The 22165-nt window shown below is 39.4% G+C and overlaps 1 protein-coding gene across 2 annotated transcripts in view; it reads right to left on the bottom strand.

The window, feature by feature from the left end:
* Positions 1 to 11898, bottom strand: part of SPC25 (SPC25, NDC80 kinetochore complex component) — a 30306-nt gene extending 18408 nt beyond the window's left edge. Inside the window, exons 1-3 of one of the 2 annotated variants that reach the window (XM_011988157.1) lie at positions 11771 to 11898; positions 10842 to 10988; positions 10681 to 10746 (exon numbers count right to left, since the gene is read on the bottom strand). In XM_011988157.1, coding sequence (XP_011843547.1) covers positions 10681 to 10746; positions 10842 to 10974 — 199 coding nt within the window. In that variant the 5' untranslated portion in view covers positions 10975 to 10988; positions 11771 to 11898. The remainder of the gene's footprint in view (positions 1 to 10680; positions 10747 to 10841; positions 10989 to 11770) is intronic. The other variant, XM_011988158.1, reaches the window with a different exon arrangement.
* Between the last annotated feature and the right edge of the window lie 10267 nt (positions 11899 to 22165).

The following is a 22165-nucleotide window of genomic DNA, read 5'->3' as shown; positions in this document are numbered from 1 at the left end:
GCATAATTCTAAAGCTAAAACAAAAAATTAAAGATAGCACTGGCCCTCTACCCACAACTATATAAACTAATCTCACTTAAAAACATAGGTGCAAAGATGCTCAACAAAATATTAACTTACATTAAAAATAGTCCACCAAGAGCAAATATAGTTTATTCTAAGGATTTTATATAGTGAAGGTGTAATATTAGGAAAATCTATCACATGAATAAAAATTGAAGGAACATTTCATGTGAATTCAGCATCTACTCCTGACACTGATTCTTAAACTATAAATGGAAGGACATTTAACATGATAGAAACAAATCAAAAAACCTTTCAAATCTCATAATATATATTTGGCATTTCCAAAAGGAATAAAATAGATGCCAGTTAGCACTATTATTTAATATTTCCCTAGAAGTTTCTGGCCAAGACAAGATATTTAGCTGGTAAAACTATAAGGAAAAAAAAAGAACTATTTTTCATTATATGTAGACAATAGACATCTATCTAGAATACTCAGAAAAATCTACTGAAAACCTATCAGAATTTGTGGTACTACACACCAAAAAAATCAATAGTTTTTGTACATAACACCAGTGATTAATACATAGGTAAGAATAGATGTTTATACTAATATTAATAGCTGTAATATTCGTTTTTGCGCTTTGTTTTTATTGGCTTTATTAGTTTTTGCTATTCTGTGCTATTTTTAAGTACTGGCATACCTTGGCGATACTGCAAGTTCTATTCCAGATCACTGTGATAAAGCGAATATTGCAATAAAGCAAGTCACACAAATGTTTTGGTTTCCCAGTACATAGAAAAGTTATTTTACACTATATTGTAGTCTATTAGGCGTGCAACAGCATTATGGCTAAAAAACCAATGTACATATCTTAATTAAAAATATTTTATTGCTAAAAAATGCTAATAATCATCTGAGCCTTCAGTAGGTCCTAAACTTTTGCAGGGGGAGGGTCTTGCCTTGATGTTGATGGCTGCTGACTGATCAGGGTGGTAGTTGCTGAAGGCTGGGGTGGCTGTGGCAATTTATTACAATAGGATAACAACAAAGTTTGCTGCATCAATCAACTCTTTCATGAAAGATTTCTCTGCAGCATACAATGGTGTTTGACAGCATTTACCCCTGGTAGAACTTCTTTCAAAATGGGAGTCAGTCTTCTCAAACCTTGCTGCTACTTTATCAACTATATCAACTAAGTTTACGTAATAGTCTAAATCCTTTGTTGTCAGTTAAACAATGTTCACAGCATCTTCACCAGGAGTGGATTCCATTCCATAATACCACTTTCTTTGCTCATCCATAAGAAGCAACTCCTTATCCACTCAAGTTTTATCATGAGATGGCAGCAATTCGGTCACATCTTCAGGCTCCACTTCTAAATCTAGATCTCTTGTGATTTCCACCACATCTGTAGTTACTTTCTCCATTGAAGTCTTGAACCTCTCAAAGTCATTCATGAGGGTTAAAATCAACTTCTTCCAAGTTCTTGTTCATGTTGATATTTTGACCTCTTCCTGTGAATCATGAATGTTTTATGGCATCTAGAATGGTGAATCCTTTCTCTGGAAGGTTTTCAATTTATTTTGCCCAGATCCATCAGAGGAAATCACTATTTGTGGTAGCTATAGCCTTATTTCTTAAATAATGAGACAAGAAAGTCAAAATTACCCCTTGATCCATGGGCTGCAGAACGGATGTTGTCTTAGCAGGCATGAAAACAACATTAATTTCCATCAGCACTCTCGGGTGATCAGATGCATTGTTAATAAGCAGGAATATTTTGAAAGGCATCTTTTTTCCTGAGCAGAAGTTCTCAACAGTGGGCCTAAAATATTCAGTAAACTATGCTATATACACATGTGCTGTCATCCAGGCTTTGCTGTTCCATTTATAGAACATAGGCAGAGTAGATTTAGTACAATTCTTAAGGGCCCTAGGATTTGGGGAATGGCAAGTGAGCACTGGCTTTAACTTACAGTCACCAGTTGCATTAGTCCCTAAAAACAGTCAGCCTGTCCTTTGAAGCTTCAAAGCCAGGTGTTGACTTCTCTCTAGCTATGAAAGTCTTAGATGGCATCTTCTTCCAATAGAAAACTGTTTCATCTACATCAAGAATCTGTTCTTTAATGATCTGTTCATTCAATGATCTTAGCTAGATAATTTGCTGTAGCTTCTATATTAGCACTGCTGCTTTCATCTTGCACTTTTATGTTATGGAGGCAGCTGCTTTCCTTAAATCTCATGAACCAACTTCTGCTAGCTTCAAACTTTTCTTCTGAAACTTCCTCATCTTTCTCAAGTCTTCATAGAATTGAAGAGGGCTAGAATCTCACCCTGGATTAGGCTTTTGCTTAAGTGAATGTTGTGGTTTGTTTGCTCTTCTATTCAGGCCACTAAAACTTTCTCTACATTAACAATAAGGCTGTTTCTCTCTTATCATTCATGTGTTCACTGAATTAGCACTTTTGCTAACTGGCGCAAGAGGCCAAGCTTTCGGCCTTTCTCAGCTTCTAACACACTTTCCCACTAAGCTTAATCATTTCTAGCTTTTGCTTTAAAGTGAGAGACCTATGACTCCTTCTCTCAGTTGAACACTTAGAGGTCACTATAGGGTTATCAATTGGCCTAATTTCAATACTGCTGTGTCTCAGGGACTAGGGAGGCCCAAGGAGAGGAAGAATGACAGGACTAGCTGGTCGGTGAAGCAGTCAGAAGACACTCAACATTTATCCATTAAGTTCATCATCTTATATGGGTGTCATTCATGGCACTTAAAACAATTACAATAGTAATGTAAAAGATCACTGATTATAGAGCACCACAAGAAATATAATAATGATAAGTTTGAAATCTTGTGAGAATTACCAATATGTGATAGACATGAAGTCAGCATATGCTGATGGAAAAACGGTGCCCATAGACTTGCTTGACACATGGTTGCCATTAACCTTTAATTTGTAAAAATTGCAATATCTGTAAAGTGTAATAAAGGCAAGTGCAATTCAACAAGGTATCCATGTACCAAAATACTGGCCTTTTACATCTGTCTCACATATTGGCCAGCACCTCATTACTCCTTCTTGGCTTTAATCCCTTTACCCTCCCTGCCTTCCCCATGTCCCTGTCACTATCTGTACAAGTTCTTCTTGCCCTAGCCCTCTTAAACACTCAGCTTCTGCAACTACCCACCCCTTTCTCCTGCACATGCTCAAAATAAAAACAATAATGCCTGTGCATAAACCTGGCCAGACCTCTCTGCTGGGAGAATAACCCTGGCACGGCCACTTCTTCCTCTGTTTGTCGGAAGAAAGATACAACTGCTGCTACTTGGGGCCCACTGCCTAGAGAGTGTCCCCAAAGTGTCCATCAGGGGACTAAATAAGGCAGGAAGGCACAAAAAGCCTAAGAGCTCTAGGGCAGAGGTTACCAAGGTCAAATAACCAGAGCCAGGAGAGCTCAAGGGTGCTTTATAATGTGCTTTTGAATTTTTGAGTTAAAGATTTAGTTTTACTAATACTTAAATGAAATCTAAACACTTTAAAATCAAATGTCAGTTAGTAATACCAGTAGTCTAGAACTGTATCAAATAAACTAAACTATCTACACAGTCATTTAATTCCAGTATTTTAATTACAAGTAAATATGTGCTCCACGGATGAGTAATTTTGTTCTCAAAGTTAAACAAGTTAGTCCACCACCAAATTTATGAAGACCTTAAATACCATAAATCTTCAAAAGAGAAATACACTATGATCTGTTTCCCAAATCGAAGTGAGCATGGAATTCTCAGTGCTTGAACAACATCTCTCAAGACAAGCATTCCTCAGGCAACAGGGAATTCTCATTTATAGAGGTAACAAACAGAAAATTCAGAATCAACCTAGATCAAGAAATATGTAGCCTCTGTTTGAAAAAAACTGCAAAGCTTGTCTGAGACACATATTTGATCTGGATATATGAAGAGATATTTTATGCTTCTAAATATTATAAAAGACATGCCAAACAAATGTTGGCATTTTTAGGAAGTTAATATGATAAATGAAATATCAAATCAATGTTCAAGAGGTAGATTATTCTCTAAACAGTGCTGAAATCCAAAGTAAATTCTTTAGTCTTTTACTACTTTTTTAAAAGAAGAAGAAAAAGACTCAGCAGTCCAGTAACTTGCCCAAAGCTGTATTTGTTAGGATGAAATAATAAGGGCCAGGCACGGTGGCTCACGCCTGTAATCCCAGCACTTTGGGAGGCCGAGGCGGGCAGATCACGAGGTCAGGAGATCGAGACCATCCTGGCCAACATGGTGAAACCCCGTCTCTGCTAAATATACAAAAATTAGCTGGGTGTGGTGATGTGTGCCTGTAATCCCAGCCACTCAGGAGGCTGAGGCAGGAGAATAGCTTGAACCAGGGAGTCAGAGGTTGCAGTGAGCTGAGATCGCGCCACTGCTCCAGCCTGGTGACAGGGCGAGACTCCGTCTCAAAAATAAATAGACTGCATTCAAACTCAGGTCTTGACTTCAAAGACAATGCTTTGCTCATTAAACTATCCTCTCCCAACAATGGGCTACCATTTTAATCTCAAGAGGAAGACACAAATACAAATTCCTAAGAAAAAAAACAGACAAAGGCATAAACAGATGAAACACAGAATGCAGATGGTTACTAAATATGGAAGCTAATTTAACCTCAGATTAATCACAGAAATGCAAGTAAAGCAGTAAGATTTCAATTTTCATTTATTACAACAATGTTTACAAAAATAACAACAAATGTTGAGAGGAATGCAAAATGCTAAGGTCCTTCTAGAAAATATTTTTGACATTGTAAAATAAAAGAGCCTTAAGTATTCACCTCCTTGGACCCAGCAATTTCATTTTTACAAAGTTACCCTAGGAAAATAGGCTATATGCAAATATTTATATTAAAAAATTCTTTTTCAGAATTTATAATGAAAAACTGAAAACATCTTCAATGGCTAACAAGTAAATGATTTTTAAAACATAGTATATCAATAAAATGGAATGTATTTTCAAAAAAATAGGAATGGGAAAATACTCTCAAAGTTGGGAAAAAAAGATAGTTATATAGATACCATGAATATAATTATGTTAAAAATCTACATAGCTCATGAAAAATAAAAGCTAGAAAGTCATTTTGTTAAATGTGGTTCTCAACATTACAGGTTAAAATTTTGTTTACTTTTCTGTATGTTCTAAGAATATGAACATGATCATATATTATGTCAAGTATAATTTAAAAATAAACATCTTACTAGAAAGAAAAATGCTACTCTTTAAAGATAAGAATTAAGTAGAATTGTACTATACAAGAAATCCAGATTGAAAGTCAAAGTTCTCAATTCTGATCCAGCTCGTCAGTTGTTACTCAAGGACCTCCGTCAAAATCACAACTTCTGAAACTCTTTTCCTCAATTGTAAAATAGGGATAACAGTGGCTACCCCATTCCCTGGGGTTTGAGTATCCAGTAATAATAACACAAAAACTTTTAAAGTAGGGACACATAAATACTACATATGAGAGTGTTTTCATTATAACATTTGAAGAACTGTGTGAATTTGGCGCCCTTGATGCTGTGTGACAATTTTTTTTGAGACAGAGTCTCACTTTGTCTCCAGGCTGCAGTGTAGTGCCATGATCTTGGCTCACTGTAACCTCCGCCTCCCAGGTTCAAGCTATTCTCCTGCCTAAGCCTCCCGAGTAGCTGGAACTACAGGCGCGCACCACTATTCCTAATCTTTGTATTTTTAGTAGAGACGGGGTTTCACCATGTTGGCCAGGATGGTCCTGATCTTTTGACCTCATGATTCACCCGCTTTGGCCTCTCATAGTGCTGGAATTACAGGCGTGAGCTACCGCGCCCGGCCTGCTGTGTGACTATTATTGCATGTGTACACACTTGGTTATCTTATTCCCAGGACCAACATTTCAAACTTTCACTCCTACTCGCCAGAGGAACCCTTCCTTGCGTTTTCACTCCAATGCAGGTCAGTATGGTACAATGGAAAGAGCACAGACACTATGGTTGCAATCTTAGATCCTCTATCTACCCCCAGACCTTAGGCAAGTTTCTTAACCTCAGTGAGCTTCAATTTCCTCATCTGTAAAACAGGGATAATCTCTGTCTTAGACAGACTTCAGGGTTTATAGTAACTTAAAAGCCAACCCATAGTAAATGACTCTCACCTTCAACAGATGATCTTCCTTCTTGTGATAATTAGAATTTATGGCTCCAGAACTTTAGGCTATTTTGTTCTCTGCAGTATCTTCCTAGAAGATTACCTGGTATAGAGCAGTAGCTCAACAAGTATTTAGCCAGTGAACAGATTCTCTCCACCTTTCTTATTCCCAAAATAATATCTATCTCAGTCTTTACCTTACTGGATCTACGTGTGACTTCCAGTGTTGACAACACCCTTTCTTGCTTCTCTCCTCTTTTAGTTTCAGTGACCTTCTCTCTTACTTCCTCTGTTCTCCAATTACTAAGTCTATCTTTACTGGTCCCTTCCATTTACCCCTCTCTCAAACTGTAGAGAAAACATAAGGCTTTCAAGATGAGTGAGGCTTCTGGAGTTAACCTGATGATCAAATCATAATCTCTCTGGGACTGTAATATCAGTACAGTAGGAATAATAATAATAAATAATACCAACCCTGGACAACTGTCATGAGGACTGAAGGAGATGGTCAATGTAAGACATTTAGCATAGTATCTGGCATACAGTAATGAGTAAATAAATATTATTACTAACCAAGGCTACCTTCTTCCACTCTACATATTCTTCCATAGCTTCAACTCCCCAAATTCATTAAAGACTCACAAATCCCATCTTCAGCAAAGACCGCTTTCCTGGCTGGCTTCCAGATGAATATATCCATTGCCTATCAGATATCGCCACCTGAAGACTTGCTGCACAATAAACTCAACATATTCACCCAACACATTTAAAATTGAACCCATGTATGTTTCCTTCCCACCTATAAAAACATGCTCCTCCTCTCTTTCAACCCCTCACTTAGTAAATGCATCACCACTGATTCATACTCCATGTCAGAAAGAATCATCCTAGATCACAACATACTCTCACCTTCAGGCCAACAGTCTTGAGTCTAAGTCCTCAGACCTGTCACTGGTCCAAGCCATACTCATTATGTGCCTGTACTATTACACTAAGTTTTTCCTTTAACTGGTCTCGTTATGGACAACAGTCTCACTCCCCTCCTGTTTATTGTGCATGATTACTAGATTGCTTCTTCTGAAATAAAAATCCAATATCATTTTCCAGGTTGAAATCCTGCAGCAACTCTTTATCTCCTGAAAAACAGTCTAACCCCCTTTGCCCAACATGGAATGTCCACCATCTGGCCAACCAGTTCTACCAGCCACTTCTCCGCCACTCCCCATCCACAGTGTATCTAGCCATCCCAGAACCTAACAAGCTCTCGTGTTCCTGCCACATTTCATGTGCTGTTTCCTCTTCCTAGAATGTAGTGTTGACTCTGTTAAACATCCCTAACTCTTCTGTATGTGATCTCCTCCAAAGTAGCGTGGTATAATCAGATTGTAGGTTCAAATCATATTTCTCTTCATTATCAGCTATCTAACCTTGAGCAAGCAGCTTAACCTCTCTGTGCTTATTTTGTCATAAAAGTCTAACATGTAAGACTAAAAGCACTATCTATACCTCTTAGGGTTGTTGTGAGGATCCATGAGTCAATATATGCAAAGAGCTTAGAACAGGGCCTGGCACGTGGTATACAAGATAATGGTTAGCTATTAAATATCCTGCAATCCTCACTGGAAGAATCAAACCCTCCAGATTCCATCCTCATCCTCACATAGCATCTATTACATTATTATAACAACAATTACAATTTTTTTTTTTTTTTTTTTTTTTAATAACAACATTTTTAGCATCTTCCTCAGTGCTTTTTTTTTTTTGGAGATAGGGTCTCACTCTGTCGCCCAGGCTGGAATGTAGTGGCATCACAGCTCACTGCAACCTTGACCTCCTGGGCTCAAGAGATCCTCCTGCCTCAGCCTCCTGAGTAGCTGGGACTACAGGTGTCCGCCACCACACCTGGCTAACTTTTCCTTAATGTTTGTAAAGACAAGGTCTCACTATATTGCCCAGGCTGGTCTTGAACTCCTGGGCTCAGGCAATCCTCCTGCCTCGGCCTCCCAAAACGCTGAGATTATTTTGGCTCAAGCCATTGAGCCTGGCACAATATATTTTAACTGTGGTTTCCCCATCTATATCCTCCACAATATTGTGAGTAGATTATACTTTATGCACTGTTTTCTCCTAACTGCTGGGCAATAGCCATCGTATGTTCATTGAATTAATTAAACTTGGGTAAATTGTATTTCTGTTCAAGTATAAACTGATTTTTTTTTTTTCTTTTTGAGATGGAGTCTCGCTCTGTCGCCCAGGTTGAAGTGCAGTGGCACAATCTGGGCTCACTGCAAGCTCCGCCTCCTGAGTTCATGTCATTCTCCTGCCTCAGCCTCCTGAGTAGCTGGGACTACAGGCACCGGCCACCACGCCAGGCTAATTTTTTGTATTTTTAGTAGAGATGTGGTTTCACCATGTTAGCCAGGATGGTCTCGATCTCCTGACCTCGTGATCCGCCCGCCTCAGCCTCCCAAAGTCCTGGGATTACAGGCCAAGTATAAACTGATTTTTAAAAGAAAAATATTGATAACACTTTTAGATTTTAGACTATATAGAGCATAACTTCACACTATAGATAATCTTTAAGAGTACACTTTGAGACTCACAGTAGTAAAACTGACAGTTCCAAACTTAATTTTCTAATGCCTAGGGATCCTACAAAGAGGTAAGAACTCAAACTCAATATCACTCTTTCACACACATGCAAACAAAAGTGGTTTTCCTTTTTGCTTATGGTTACAGAGGGAATGAGAGAAGCAGTGAAGGGCATGGAAGCTTCAGGGCAGATTAGAAAGTAAACATGGGTAGGCCGGGTGCGGTGGCTCATGCCTGTAATCCCAGCACTTTGGGAGGCCGAGGTGGGTGGATCACCTGAGGTCAGGAGATTGAGACCATCCTGGCTAACACGGTGAAACCCCATCTCTACTAAAAATACAAAAAAGTCGCGCATGGTGGTGCACGCCTGTAGTCCCAGCTACTTGGGAGGCTGAGGCAGGAGAATCAATTGAACCCAGGAGGCAGAGGTTGCAGTGAGCTGAGATCGTGCCACTGCACTCCAGCCTGGGCAACAGAGTGAGACTCCATCTCAAAAAAAAAAAAAAAAAATAGTAAACATGAGTAAAGTAAAAGTCTAGCAAATAATCTACTCGGGTAACAAAGTCAAATACCTTCAAGGGTCACACAGCAAGTGAAGTGGGTAAGTCAAGGCTACCCATTTTGCAAATGAAAGAACATATGCCCCATGTAAGGACATTCTAGTCTAATATTGTTTAAAACATGATGCCTTTAAACCGAATATCTCTAGTGGAATTTGAACTGTGGACACAAGTTTGTGTCCTGTGTGTAAGAACTCAGTAAAAACTGCCAGGTCTCAGTAAAAGCTGCTGATTCACTCTGGACAACCTGGAGAGTGGTAGAAATAAGATGGCAAGAATAGGAGTAAAACTATGGAGAGAAACACTGACAGAGTACTAACAGAGCTGAGAGAACTCCAGCTTTTCAATCCCCAGGCTGGGATTTCCAACGTGAAAACTCATCTTTTAAAAATTACTGGCATTTATACCTCGGCACTGACAAATCCCACAAGTATAGTGCTGAGTGAAAAAATGGAAAGAAGACATACAAGAGAATGCCATTTATATAACATTCAAAAACACAATACTAGAGGCCAGGCACAGTGGCTCACACCTGAAATCCCAGCACTTTGGGAGGCCAAGGTGGGCAGACCGCTTGAGCCCAGGAGTTTAAGACCAGCCCACACAACATGGTGAAATCCCATCTCTACAAAAAATACAAAATTAGCCAGGCATGGTGGCATGCACCGGTGGTCCCAGCAACTTAGCAACCACTCAAGTGGGAGTGTCACTTGAGCCCAGGAGGTCGAGGCTGAAGTGAGCCCAGATCACGCCACTGCACTCCAGCCTGGCTGACAAAGTGAGACGCTGTCTCAAAAAACAAAAAACCTCCATAATACTAAACAATATATTGATAGGTTAGTTGTGGAAGGTGGGAGTAGAAGGTGTAACGTAGGATGTTCTTTCTAAAGTTGTATGGTATGTCAATGTTTATTCCTATATATAAGCACATGTATATGTGTTAATGTGTACATATTTTGTGTGTGTATGTGTATGTCTCTCTCTCTCTCTCTCTCTCTCTATATATATATTTTTTTTTTTTTTTAATTTTTTGTAGAGATGGGGTTTCACCATGTTGCTTGGGCTGGTCTTGAACTCCTGAGCTCAAGGGATCCACCCATCTTGGCCTCCCAAAGTGTTGGGCATGAGCCACCACATGTATATGTGTGTGTGTGTGTGTGTATACATATACACGTATATATACACATATATACACATGTATATATACACACACACAACATATACGCACTTGTGCACACAAAATATGTTGTCTTACTTGTATGAGACTTCATGATAAAGACGTATTATCTTAAAAAACCCATGATTTATACTTTTTCACATACGATTTTGATATTCCAGGAACATCTCAACCATTCGTTCTTCTTCCTTTAATTTCACAGACAGCTTTTCTGAAAGAGAAATTGAACTTTCAATTCAGCTGAAATGATGCTAAAAAATAAACTAGAACAGCAAAAACAGCATGATGCAAGTTAACATTAGGTACCTGCAAATGCTTTGATGGAGTCCTTGTAGGTATCTCTTAGTCCCGCCATCTGACAGGAGGTGTCCGTACTTTTGAATTTATTCCAAAATTCATTTATGCTTTTATCGAACAGTGCCAGTTCATCCTCTACCATTATGTAGGACAATGCTAAAAACAGAATACACATTGCATTTTTTAAGTTACTGAAATCAAATCAGCCACATATTCCAATCAGGTATACAGTATTTTGGCAATTTGTCCTTTGCTAGAAAATAGCAACTTATCTTTAATTCTAGGTATTCAAGGGTAGATCAAGCAACCTGGGCTTAACTGTTGTTAAGGTGCAGCAAGAATTCAGGATACCTTTACCTTCTAGCAGCTTGTTAGTAGGTGAGTGTAACTGCACAGGACACTTACACGCTCTATGACCCTGGGTCCATTTTCTCACAAGTAAAACCGTTGACTTCTAAATCACCTTTTCCAACTCTAACCCTTTCTGATCAGAGATCATCAGTATCGCCAGGTGGCCGGCACCCTCCCATAGAATAAGACCCCACACCTCTACCCTGTTTCTCTCCTCCACCTCAGAACAGTAAAAGTTAACAGTAAAATAGGGACTAAGGTGGGAATTGAGCGGGTTCTGCCCAGGATGTGTGCAAGTCACCTCGGGCCTCAGTATCCTCTGTAAAAGGAGGTCCTGGGAGAATCCCGGACCCGCCAGTACTCTGCGACGCTAAAACCTTCCCAGGAGGACCAAAGATATCCCTGCAGTGAAACCCAGAGCGCTTTGGGTTCGCAGCTGCCCACTCCACTAGGCTGTGAGGCCCAAACAGCAACAAGATGCGCATTTCACAAACGCCGCCGCAAATACACACATTCCGCCTCCAAACTCACTTTCCCCTATCGTAAAGGCGGGCCGAGGAGCCCAGCTCGGCGCCCACCTCCCTCACCTTCGCAGGCAGGCCTGAGTCCCTTCGCCTTCCCCACACCAGATCCGCGCCCACTCTAGCCAACAGCCGAGCTCCAGACTCAGCTCCCGCAGCCCCGCCAACTTTCCAATTTCAAACCTAGTGCACTTCCCGCCACCCGCCTCTAGGCGCACGTTCGCCTTCTGATTGGCCGATAGCACAGGTTCTTCATGACAGGATTGGTTGAACTCACCCTTGGATTCTCGCGGGGAAAATGGCGGAAAAGGGCATTCTGGGATTCGTAGTTCTTTTCTGAACAACAACCAGCGTCTCCACTGTGACCCGAAAGTATTAACAGCACCTGAAGAGCTCGCCCACAACAAGTCATTCATCGGCTTCAAATAAAGGTTTCTGGAACAAATATATATATTGACCTTTAATCGTATCTTTTGCAAGAAATACATCCTCTTCTTTGTATTCACCTTGTAAAGTTGACTTCAATTATGAGTGGGCAGGAACATTCAGGTGGTCCTCAGAATAGGTTTTTACTGCTTACAAAAATATTCCTTCTTTTCTACACCCCCAGCTTCTCTAACACTGTTTTTGAGGCCTAATAGAACACTATGTTACTATCTTGCAGAAGTGGAAGAAACTAGAGCACTATCAAAATCACCTGCTGTGTTCCTCGAGGACAGGAATGAGGCACAAGGTATTCAACTAGGATTTGCCAGAGTAGACAAGCTGCAGGGAGTCTGAGTTGTTCAGAAACTCTGAAAGGTGACATGGATTCGGTATTTGAATCCTTCTTGGTAAAGCTGAGGAAGAAAGAAACTAGGGAAAGAACCTAGAGAATACGCTTTCTGAAGAATGGAAAATAAAGCTGGCCAAAATAGTGAGGTCAAAGTTATTATTTTCATCTTAGACTATGGTATGTTTGTGAAAATAAAATCTGTTATTATACACCAAAAGATCATTACTATACTAGTTTCTTTTCATTTTCATCAACAATACAAACACCAACAAGAAATAAATATGTAAACAACATGCTCAGAGGACCAGATATTAGCCATTCTTTATCCAAGAACTAAATTAAGACCCGTGAAACCAGGACAAGTTATTATGAATATTTAACACTTCACAATATGCCCAAAAGTCACCTTGCAGCCTAGAGACTGCTATTAATACAGTTAGACATACAGTTTACTACGATAAATCTCCTTTCATTTCCAAGTATTTTCCCAAGAACTTCTGATTTTATATATCTGATACTATTTACCTTAAAGCAAAATTTTATGAATCGAGCCTCTCAGAACTTTAGCTGATTGAGTGCTGGTACTCATTTTTAGGGTTTCCACAGTACCACATTAGTGAAGACAGTACTTAAGAAGATTCATGGAAGGGGGCTGACTTGGTATCAAGTTGATGAATTCCTCACTAAGTTTTTACACTGGTCTTTATCAGACTGTTTAGTGAAGATTCTTGCTCTCTTTGGGTCTTCAGCTAAGAGGGGTGATTGCCCTACCAATGTGTGGTTATTAGGGCAGCCTCAGGGTGTCTATTGTTTTTTATTCTTTGAGTGCTCCTCCCCAGTCAGGATGTGAGGAAGAAGTTTCTTTGTCATTTGTCAAAATTTTCATTTCTGAAAGACTGGCTGAATAATTTCTCTCGTATCCCCAAGGATAGCTAGAGACAACCAGCTCTTCTTTCTGCTCAGTGCACAGAATAGGGCCTCCAGCTTTCTCAGCATTAAGAAGGGGAAAACAGACCCACCGACCCATTATTATTCACACAACTCCACCATCACCACCACCAACATATTACGTGACTTTCATTTCAACTCAACCAGAGTTTATTGAGTTTCTATTTTGTACCATGTACTGAGCTGAGCACTGCCTTCTCTGGGATATACAGTCTGTGACCCAGGGTTAGGTTTCTGCAGGGTGGGGAATAGAAAGACGCCAGATGTTCCCAGGCTGGAGGTGTTTCTAGATGGTGGTTATAGTCTTGCTCAGACTGAAAGCTCTATTGCTCCTCCCCTGAAAACTTAATTCTTTCTACGATGGGTGAAGGATAATGGGGTATAAGGATAAAAGATCATTGTCCTCTATTGCACATATGCTTGCTGGGTAGATACTTTGCATTTTCGGGGCAGAGCTAAGGATAGAAATGATCATGAGTAATGCCATGGTTGAGACTATAAGTTCCCCACCTTTAAGTATAAGTTTCTCTTTATGACATTCACATTTATGCTGACATTCACATTTACACTTTCAACATCCATTCACTGAGAAAATCAGAAATGACAAAAGTTACTATGAATTCAAAGGAGGAGTCTCTTCTTGCAGATTCCAGGTTGAGGACCTACAATATTGAAAATGAAAAGATTCTCGAACAGAAATTTTCAATCTTCTAGATTTCTGAATGGCCTATGTCAAACATTGCAATAGATGATTTAAGAAAGTAAGTTTTCTGACAATTGCTATAAAGTACAGTATCCAAAGTGGAGTCAATGCCAGGTTACACCTGGACTCTTTCATCTCCTTCCCCAAAATTAAAAAAATAAAATAAAATGAAGGAAGGAAGGGCTGGGACCTTGTATCAGTCTGTTCTCACATTGCTATAAAGAAATACCTGAGACTGGGTAATTTATAAGGAAAAGAGGTTTAATTGGCTCATGGTTCTGCAAGCTGTACAGGAAGAAGAGCAGCTCTGCTTCTAGGGAGGTTTCAGGAAGCTTCCAATCATGGCAGAAGGCGAATGGGGAGAAGGTACTTCATGTGCCAAAGGAGGAGCAAGAAAGATCAGGGGGAGGGGGAGGTGCCATACACTTTTAAATAACCAGATCTCATCAGAGCTCACTCACTGTTGCAAGGACAGTACCAAGAGGATGGTACTAAACCATTCATAAGAAATCCACCCTCATGATCCAATCACCTCCCACCACTATGCCGGAGGTCTGATATGGTTTGGATCTGTGTGGTAGAAGGAAGTCACCAAATTTTATCCCCCAAAAAGAAACTATAAAACTGGACCAAATTATCAAAAACAACCATTTAAGTGACCTGGAAATTGACTAACAGATTACAGCAAACTAAGAAGCATTTATTCATGAAAAACTATTCAAAAACATTATGCTAAGTGAAAGAAGCCAGGTGAAAAAGACTACATATACTATGATTTTATTTACATAAAATAACCGGAAAAGGCAGATTCCCAGACACAGAAAGCAGTTCAGTTTTTGCATGGGGCTGGGAGCAGACCCAGGCACTGACTGCCAAAGTGCATGAAGAAACTTTCTGGGGTACTGGAGATGTTCTGAAACTGGTTTGTGTCAATTACTGGCAACTCTATAAATATATTAAAAATCATGGAATTATACATTTAGAATGAGGAAGTTCATAGTATATAAATTGTAACTCAATAAAAGTGTTAAAATTAAAAATAAAAGATGAAGGATATCAGAGCTTTAGAAGAAAAAAAGACTACATCTCCCAAGCACTCAGAAAACATTCAATATAGTAAGAAAAATATCCAGGTTATTTTTATTATGGTAAGACACTCATAACATAAAATTTACCATCTTAACCAATTTTAAGTGTACAGTAAAGGGATGTTAAGTGTATTCACAGCGTTATGGCACCATCACCACTATTAATCTCCAGGACTCTTTTTATTAAAAACTTTGCCCATCAAATAACGAATCTGTCTTTCCTCCCCTCACACCCTGGCAACCACCATTCTACTTTCTGTCTCTATGAATCTGACTACTCTAGGTACAATTTTTAAATTGTCTCATAAATATCAAAAATGAGGATTTCTTTTACAGCTTTTAAATACATTCATCAATGAATGTTAATGTTTTTAGGTGTGATAATGGTATTATCTCATTTATATTCTTGAATATTTTTTCCCTTTCATCCTACAGTTTGCATTTCTAAATTCTACTCATATCTCAAGGCCCAGCCACTTGCCATTTCCACCACAAAAGCTCCCTAATCTCACAGACTGAAAGCTATGTCTGCCTTTCCTTTTTTCCATTTACCCTATCTGTTCACCTCTAAGGACACAATGGTATGTGACATATGTAAATATCATATTTTCCCTACTAGACCACAAGATTCTTGAGGTCTGATCTATCTCTGTCCTGTGTGGTACAGTGTCTTAGACTCTGTCAGTGTCGTAGACTCATGCTTCTCAAAAGTGAGAGGTTCTCCACCCAACAACATCATCATTATCTGGGAACTTAGAAATACAAAGTCTCAGACCCCACTCTATTCTTAGTGAATCAAAGATTCAGAGTCCCTGTAATCTGTGTTTTAACAAGCCCTTCAGGGGAATTGGATGAATATTAAAGTTTGAGAGTCACTGCTTTACACAATCTCTCTATACAGTACTCTTTAAGTCATCTATAAAAATGAACACAGCTATACAATATATTAACTACTTGGAAGAAAGTTAATAGTACTGCTCAATGGGCAACTCTGTTGGGTCCTTCGGTAATCCAAGAAAAAGTATATAGATGTATAGGTCATGATCATTTCTAGAGAAAAGTACATAAGGAGACTAATGGAGGGGGGTACTTAGAACAGCTGTAGCAGGGTCATTCATAATAGTGTCATTATGGAATGCCAATATTCCTGGGATGCTAGCCAGAATGAAGGTAATGATTTTCTGAAGGTCACTAGGGTCTAAATTCCATCTTAAATAAATACATTTTACATTGCAAGGTGACCCTGGAGAGATCTCAAATACAGTTTATTTTAGAGAAGGCAGATAAGTTTGTGGTAAAAGGATAATGACCATGCAGAGACATTAAAGGTCAATGCCTCCAATATATTTTTGTTTACTGCCACCTTATAAGTAACACAAGCTAAAGTCAAATATCTCTGAATGGTGTTGAATCGCCGTAAGCACTATAACTCAGCGATGAATGGTTCATTTTATGATAAGAAATATCTTGCTGTTATATAATATTTGATGTGGTGAAACATATTGGAGAAAGTCTATCCTCTGTCCCACTAAGTAATACAGGTAGGGATTTACTGTCAATCAAAATCTCAGAAAACTTTGAATGAATCAGAATGAGAACATTCTAGAAAGAACTGGAAGTATTCAACTACAGAGATGAACTAAAAAACAAGGCAGCAGAATAAGGTTTGGGCACCAACTATAGTAGTAAAATATTTTTTGTAAAAAGTCATTAAGAGGAAGGATGTCATTAAGACAAGCAACTCATGCTAGGGTGGTTGGAGTTATGAAGATATCTCTGAGGAAACTGGGGAAATGGGAGGATCCTGGATATAGGCCCCATGTATAGTGCATGGGATTCCAGTGAATCTCATGCTGTACTTAATTTGCTTGGGTCAGGGATTCCATTGAGAATCCGGTGAAAATCGTGGCTTCTTCCAAGAGATACGTACAAGCACAAACATTTTGCATGCAATTTTAGGAAGTTCACTGACCCCTGAATAAATCAATTCACGTTATGCACTGCCTGGTGACTGAAAAGATTTGGCTAAGGTTAGACCCAAAAGCACAGACACATAAAGATTTCTTCCACTCCAAAAGTGCTTTTTCTTTTTTTTTTTTTGAGACGGAGTTTCACTGTTTTTGCCCAGGCTGGAGTGCAATGGCGCAATCTCAGCTCACCGTAACCTCCGCCTCCCGGGTTCAAGCCATTATCCTGCCTCAGCCTCTCGAGTAGCTGGGATTACAGGCATGTGCCACCATGCCTGGCTAATTTTTGTATTTTTAGTAGAGATGGGGTTTCTCCATGTTGGTCAGGCTGGTCTTGAACTCCCGACCTCAGGTGATCCACCCACCTCGGCCTCCCAAAGTGCTGGGATTACAAGCGTGAGCCACTGTGCTCGGCCTAAAAGTGCTTTTTCTAACACTGCAGAGTTCTGGTCCTTGAACACTTGGAGGAATCAAATGGAGAGTTCTACTATAACAGGAAGAAAAGGAGGTGATCCCATAGGGAACGGTGGCTGGCTATATTATTTCTGAAAACCATCTCCTAATGTGTAGGACATCTGGCTTGATTCCCAGATGCAATAGTGAACAATTCAGACTTATCTCTGCTCTGTTGGAGTTGACAGTGACCAATTAAAACACTTAGATAACTAAATATTTAGTATGAAAAAAGGGGGGGACAGGATAGTGGAAAAAAGAGAGTGAGAGGTGGGGGGGAAGAAGAAAAGAGAGGAGAGAACAGAGAGAGTGGGGAAGAGGCAGAGATGTCAGAATACAAAAGAGAAGCAACGTAAGAATTGTGTATAAGAGCAAAATTGTATCTTTTTACCCTACTTCTACTCTGATCGAGAATGTCAGAGCTTGAATTCAATTCCACATTTACAAACTATTTGGCAAAATAAGAATAACTAATATTAATTATAGCTAATATTTTTTGGGTATTTACCATGTGTCTTAAAAAAAGATAACAAAAAGGAGATCTAAAAGGAAGAATATGGAAACAGACCAGGCCTGCATCCATGGGAAAGAGTGGAATAATACAGACCCCCAAATAAAGCAAATGAAAAAAAAATGGCTTAAGGTAGAAGTTGAGAAAGTGGTACAAGGAGAGACCAACTCCACATAGGAGGTACAGGAGGAGTATAGAAACCTTGTTTCAAGGGAATGATGAATGAAGACAACGCTTCTAAAAATTGATGTGTATAGAAACAATGTGGAAAGCTTACTAGAACGCTTCCTGGATTTTATTTCCAAAATATCTCATTCTGTGATCTAGAGTGGGCCTGGAAATTGCATGCAGGTGGTAGGAGGTAGGCGGTCCACAGGTCACACTTTAGGAAAGACAACTTCAAAAAGAGGATGAGTACGGGTGGATCTACCCTCTTTTGGATCTTGGTCTGGGTAGGTTGAATGTGACTTTGTTCCATCATTTGGTGAACTGATTTTGCACAGACCTTAAACTCTAACAACCTTGGCTTTGAAATGACCCAGCTTGTCAGGCAGGCTCTGTCATTGGAGGGAAGAGCTCCAACGGAAGATGATTAGTGTCAGAAAGAACCAACCTCCTGTATCTCCCTATTGCTGGGGCCCACATAGGATAGAGGAGCATCCCCACCCTAAGCAGTGGCAACTCGAGAGGCAGATGGCAGATGGAGGAGGACTACAGAAATGTGTAGAAAGAGATTTCCCACAGGAACAAATCATAAAATACATGTAAGTGCTGAGAAGCTGGAAGCGAATAGCTCACCAGTATAATGGATCAAGTGGTATTTTCACTTCTTTCATTTTTAAAATTTTGTATGAATCACATCTTAATTTTAATTTTGCTGTATAGTTATGTAAAATATTTACATGGTTTCAAAGTCAAATCTATAAAATAAGTATATTCAAAGAAGTCTGCTTTTTATCCCTGTTCCCTTCACTCTATTCTCTTCTTTCCTTTATAGAATTTTAAAATATATTTATTTTATATACAATAAATATATATAAAACAAATATATACTAAATAGAGGTGGGGTATTGCTTCATTTTCCAAGCTGGTCTAAAGCTCCTGCCTTCAAGTGATTCTCCCACCATGGCTTCCCAAAGTGCTGGGATTACAGATGTGAGGTACCAAGCCTGGCCATATTTTTTTTTAATTGTTGAATCTTCTATTCTATTTAATCTTAAGCAGATGTGTATGTTTTTGTGTGTGTGCATATATGTTATATACATATATGTGTATATATATAACAAATATATGTTATATACATATATGCACACACACACAAAGTGCTAATATATGTATATATACACATACACATATTTTGCATACATATTTCTATATGTATGTATACACATGCAGACACACGTACACATATATATACACACACAAATATATTAGCCCTTTCTAGAATACACATTATGTTTTCTCCACCTTAAATACACTTTCTTGACATTGCTACTATATAACATGATCTCTGTGGAGAAATGCATTTTGAGTTTGCACTAACCAAGTAAGAAAGATAGTTTTAAAACACAGGCTCTTTATAATGTAGTACTCATATCAACTTTGTTCAATAATTCATTCACTCAATAAACATTTACTAAATAACTATGATGGGCCCGGGGCAGTTCCAGGTTTTGTGAAATCTAAAGCTCCTGTTATATGACTTCATATAGGCCCCTCTATAAAGCCCCTGTTATATAGGCCCTCTCTTTAATAAAAAGAAAATAAACTTGTGAATACACTCTAAACTATCAGAAACAACTTGCCTTTTTTTTTTTTTTTTGGATGGAGTCTCACTCTGTTGCTCAGGCTGGAGGGCAGTGGCATGATCTCGGCTCACTGCAACCTCCACCTCCCGGGTTTCACGTGATTCTCCTGCCTCAGCCTCTCGAGTAGCTGGGACTGCAGGAGCCCACCACAACGCCTGGCTGATTTTTGTATTTTTTTTTTTTTTGGTGGAGATGGGGTTTCACCATGTTGGCCAGGCTTGTCTTGAACTCCTGACCTCAGGTGATCCGCCCACCTCAGCCTCCCAAAGTGCTGGGATTACAGGCGTGAGCCACTGTGCCTGGCCCAACCTACCATCTTAGGGGCCCATGCGAGCTTTTCCAGCTTCATGGGCGATTGGCTTCTACACAGGCCTGTTACAGGAACTGTGCTTGTGACTGGTGCACAAAGTGGACAGGACCCCTTGTTTTATGGAGCTTATACTGTAGTGCAGGAGAGAGATACTAAACATATACGCTCATCACAAATACATTATTATAAATTGTGTTTAAATCCTGGTTATGAGTTGAACTGTGTTCCCTCAAATTCATGTTGAAGTCCTGAGCCCCAGTACCTCCCAAAATGACTGTGTTTGGAGATAGGATCTTTAAAGGGGCAATTAAGTTGAAACGAGGTCATTAGTATCTTCCTTAATCCAATAAGACTGGTGTCCTTGTAAAAAGAGGAGATTAGAACACACCTATATAGCAAGAAGACCATGTGAAGACATAAAGAGTAGACAGTTACCTGCAAGCCAAGGACCCAGGCTCAGAAGAAACCAATGCTACCGACGCCTTGATTTCAGACTCCTAGTTTCCTGTATTTCTGTTGTGTAAGTCACCCAGTCTGGTACTTTGTTATGGCAGCCCTAGCAGACTCATACAACTCCCTAGGAGAAAAGAGTGTTTGAGAGAAACCATTGTCAGAGGAGTGGTGAGGATGCTGGTTAGAGAAGGCATCACTGACAGATGCATAGAAGCTAAGATGCGAAAAGACTAGAAATGATGAACTATGAGGAATAAGCAGATTAGTAGGTGCTGTTAAAGGGTGAAAGAAATCAAGGTGCTTTTGCTTCATTTAATTATCCCACAGTCTACAGAACCAGATAGTTCTCAGGAGACAATCTTTCTAAATTAACTACCATAGATGAAAGGCTAATCACAGACTCTGAGGTGTTGAAGAGCAGGAAGTTTAATTTTTAATTGGAAGACAAAATGTATTTGATATCATTCACATCCTGATTTAAGGATAAGACATTTCTGAAGAAAATGAATATTATGAATTATGTAGATCAAACACTTTTTAGAAAAAGAATAAAGGGAAGTTATGCTCTTCTTCATGGCTCGTTAAAGAGATTATGGAAATTATAGAACCTGAATATGCAAAACAAAAAAAAGCCCGAAGCATAGACTCTAATTAGTCAAGGCTAATTCCTTATATGGATTGCCTTAGCGCAATGATCTGAAGCCCCTTATACCGCATTGGGACCACTTGAGAACTATTTTAATAATACCAATGCCCAAATTCCATCACTAGAAATATAAATGATCTCAGGTGGGATACAGTTATGGCAATTTAAAAATCACCCCAAAAGATGTTAATGGTCAGTCAATGCATTTATTCCAGGCAAGGTACCAATAGACACTGAAGCCCAGTAACAATGGTGCTGTTAAATGATGGGACACAAAATTCGAAGAGAAGTTCAAAGTGATAGTCATAGCCTGTGAAGGCCTCTCCTGAAGTCTTTTGTCTTTACTTAGGCCATGGTAAGCCAAGACAAAAATCCGAATGATAAAATAACAAGGTTACCTAGATCCATCACTGGTCCCCTTGTGAGGCTTAGTTGCTTTCCCACTAATCCTTCTAGACACAGTCCAGTTCTCTAAACCCAACATCTCTCTGACTTAGATCCATAGCCTCTTTGTGCTACCCTTCTGTTCATTGTCAGTCTACCCTGGTCCATAGTCCATGGTCCAGTCATAGTCCATAGTCCAGGACCATGGCCCTGGTCCATAGTCTAGTCATAGTCCACAGCCGTAGATTGTGGACCTGTGACTTAGATCCACAGTCTCTTTGTGCTACCCCTCTGTTCATTCTCAGCATTTGTTTGGTGCTTTCCACTTCTGCTTAACACTGTTCTCAACAAACCATTTTCCTGACTGGTCAAAAGCCCTTTGAAGTCTATTCCTATCTTTGTCACATGAATCATT

Source organism: Mandrillus leucophaeus, unplaced genomic scaffold (genome assembly GCF_000951045.1).
Source record: "Mandrillus leucophaeus isolate KB7577 unplaced genomic scaffold, Mleu.le_1.0 Scaffold324, whole genome shotgun sequence".
Lineage (NCBI taxonomy): Eukaryota > Metazoa > Chordata > Mammalia > Primates > Cercopithecidae > Mandrillus > Mandrillus leucophaeus.
The sequence above is the reverse complement of the archived record's forward strand: the minus strand, read 5'-3'. Positions and strand labels throughout refer to the sequence as shown.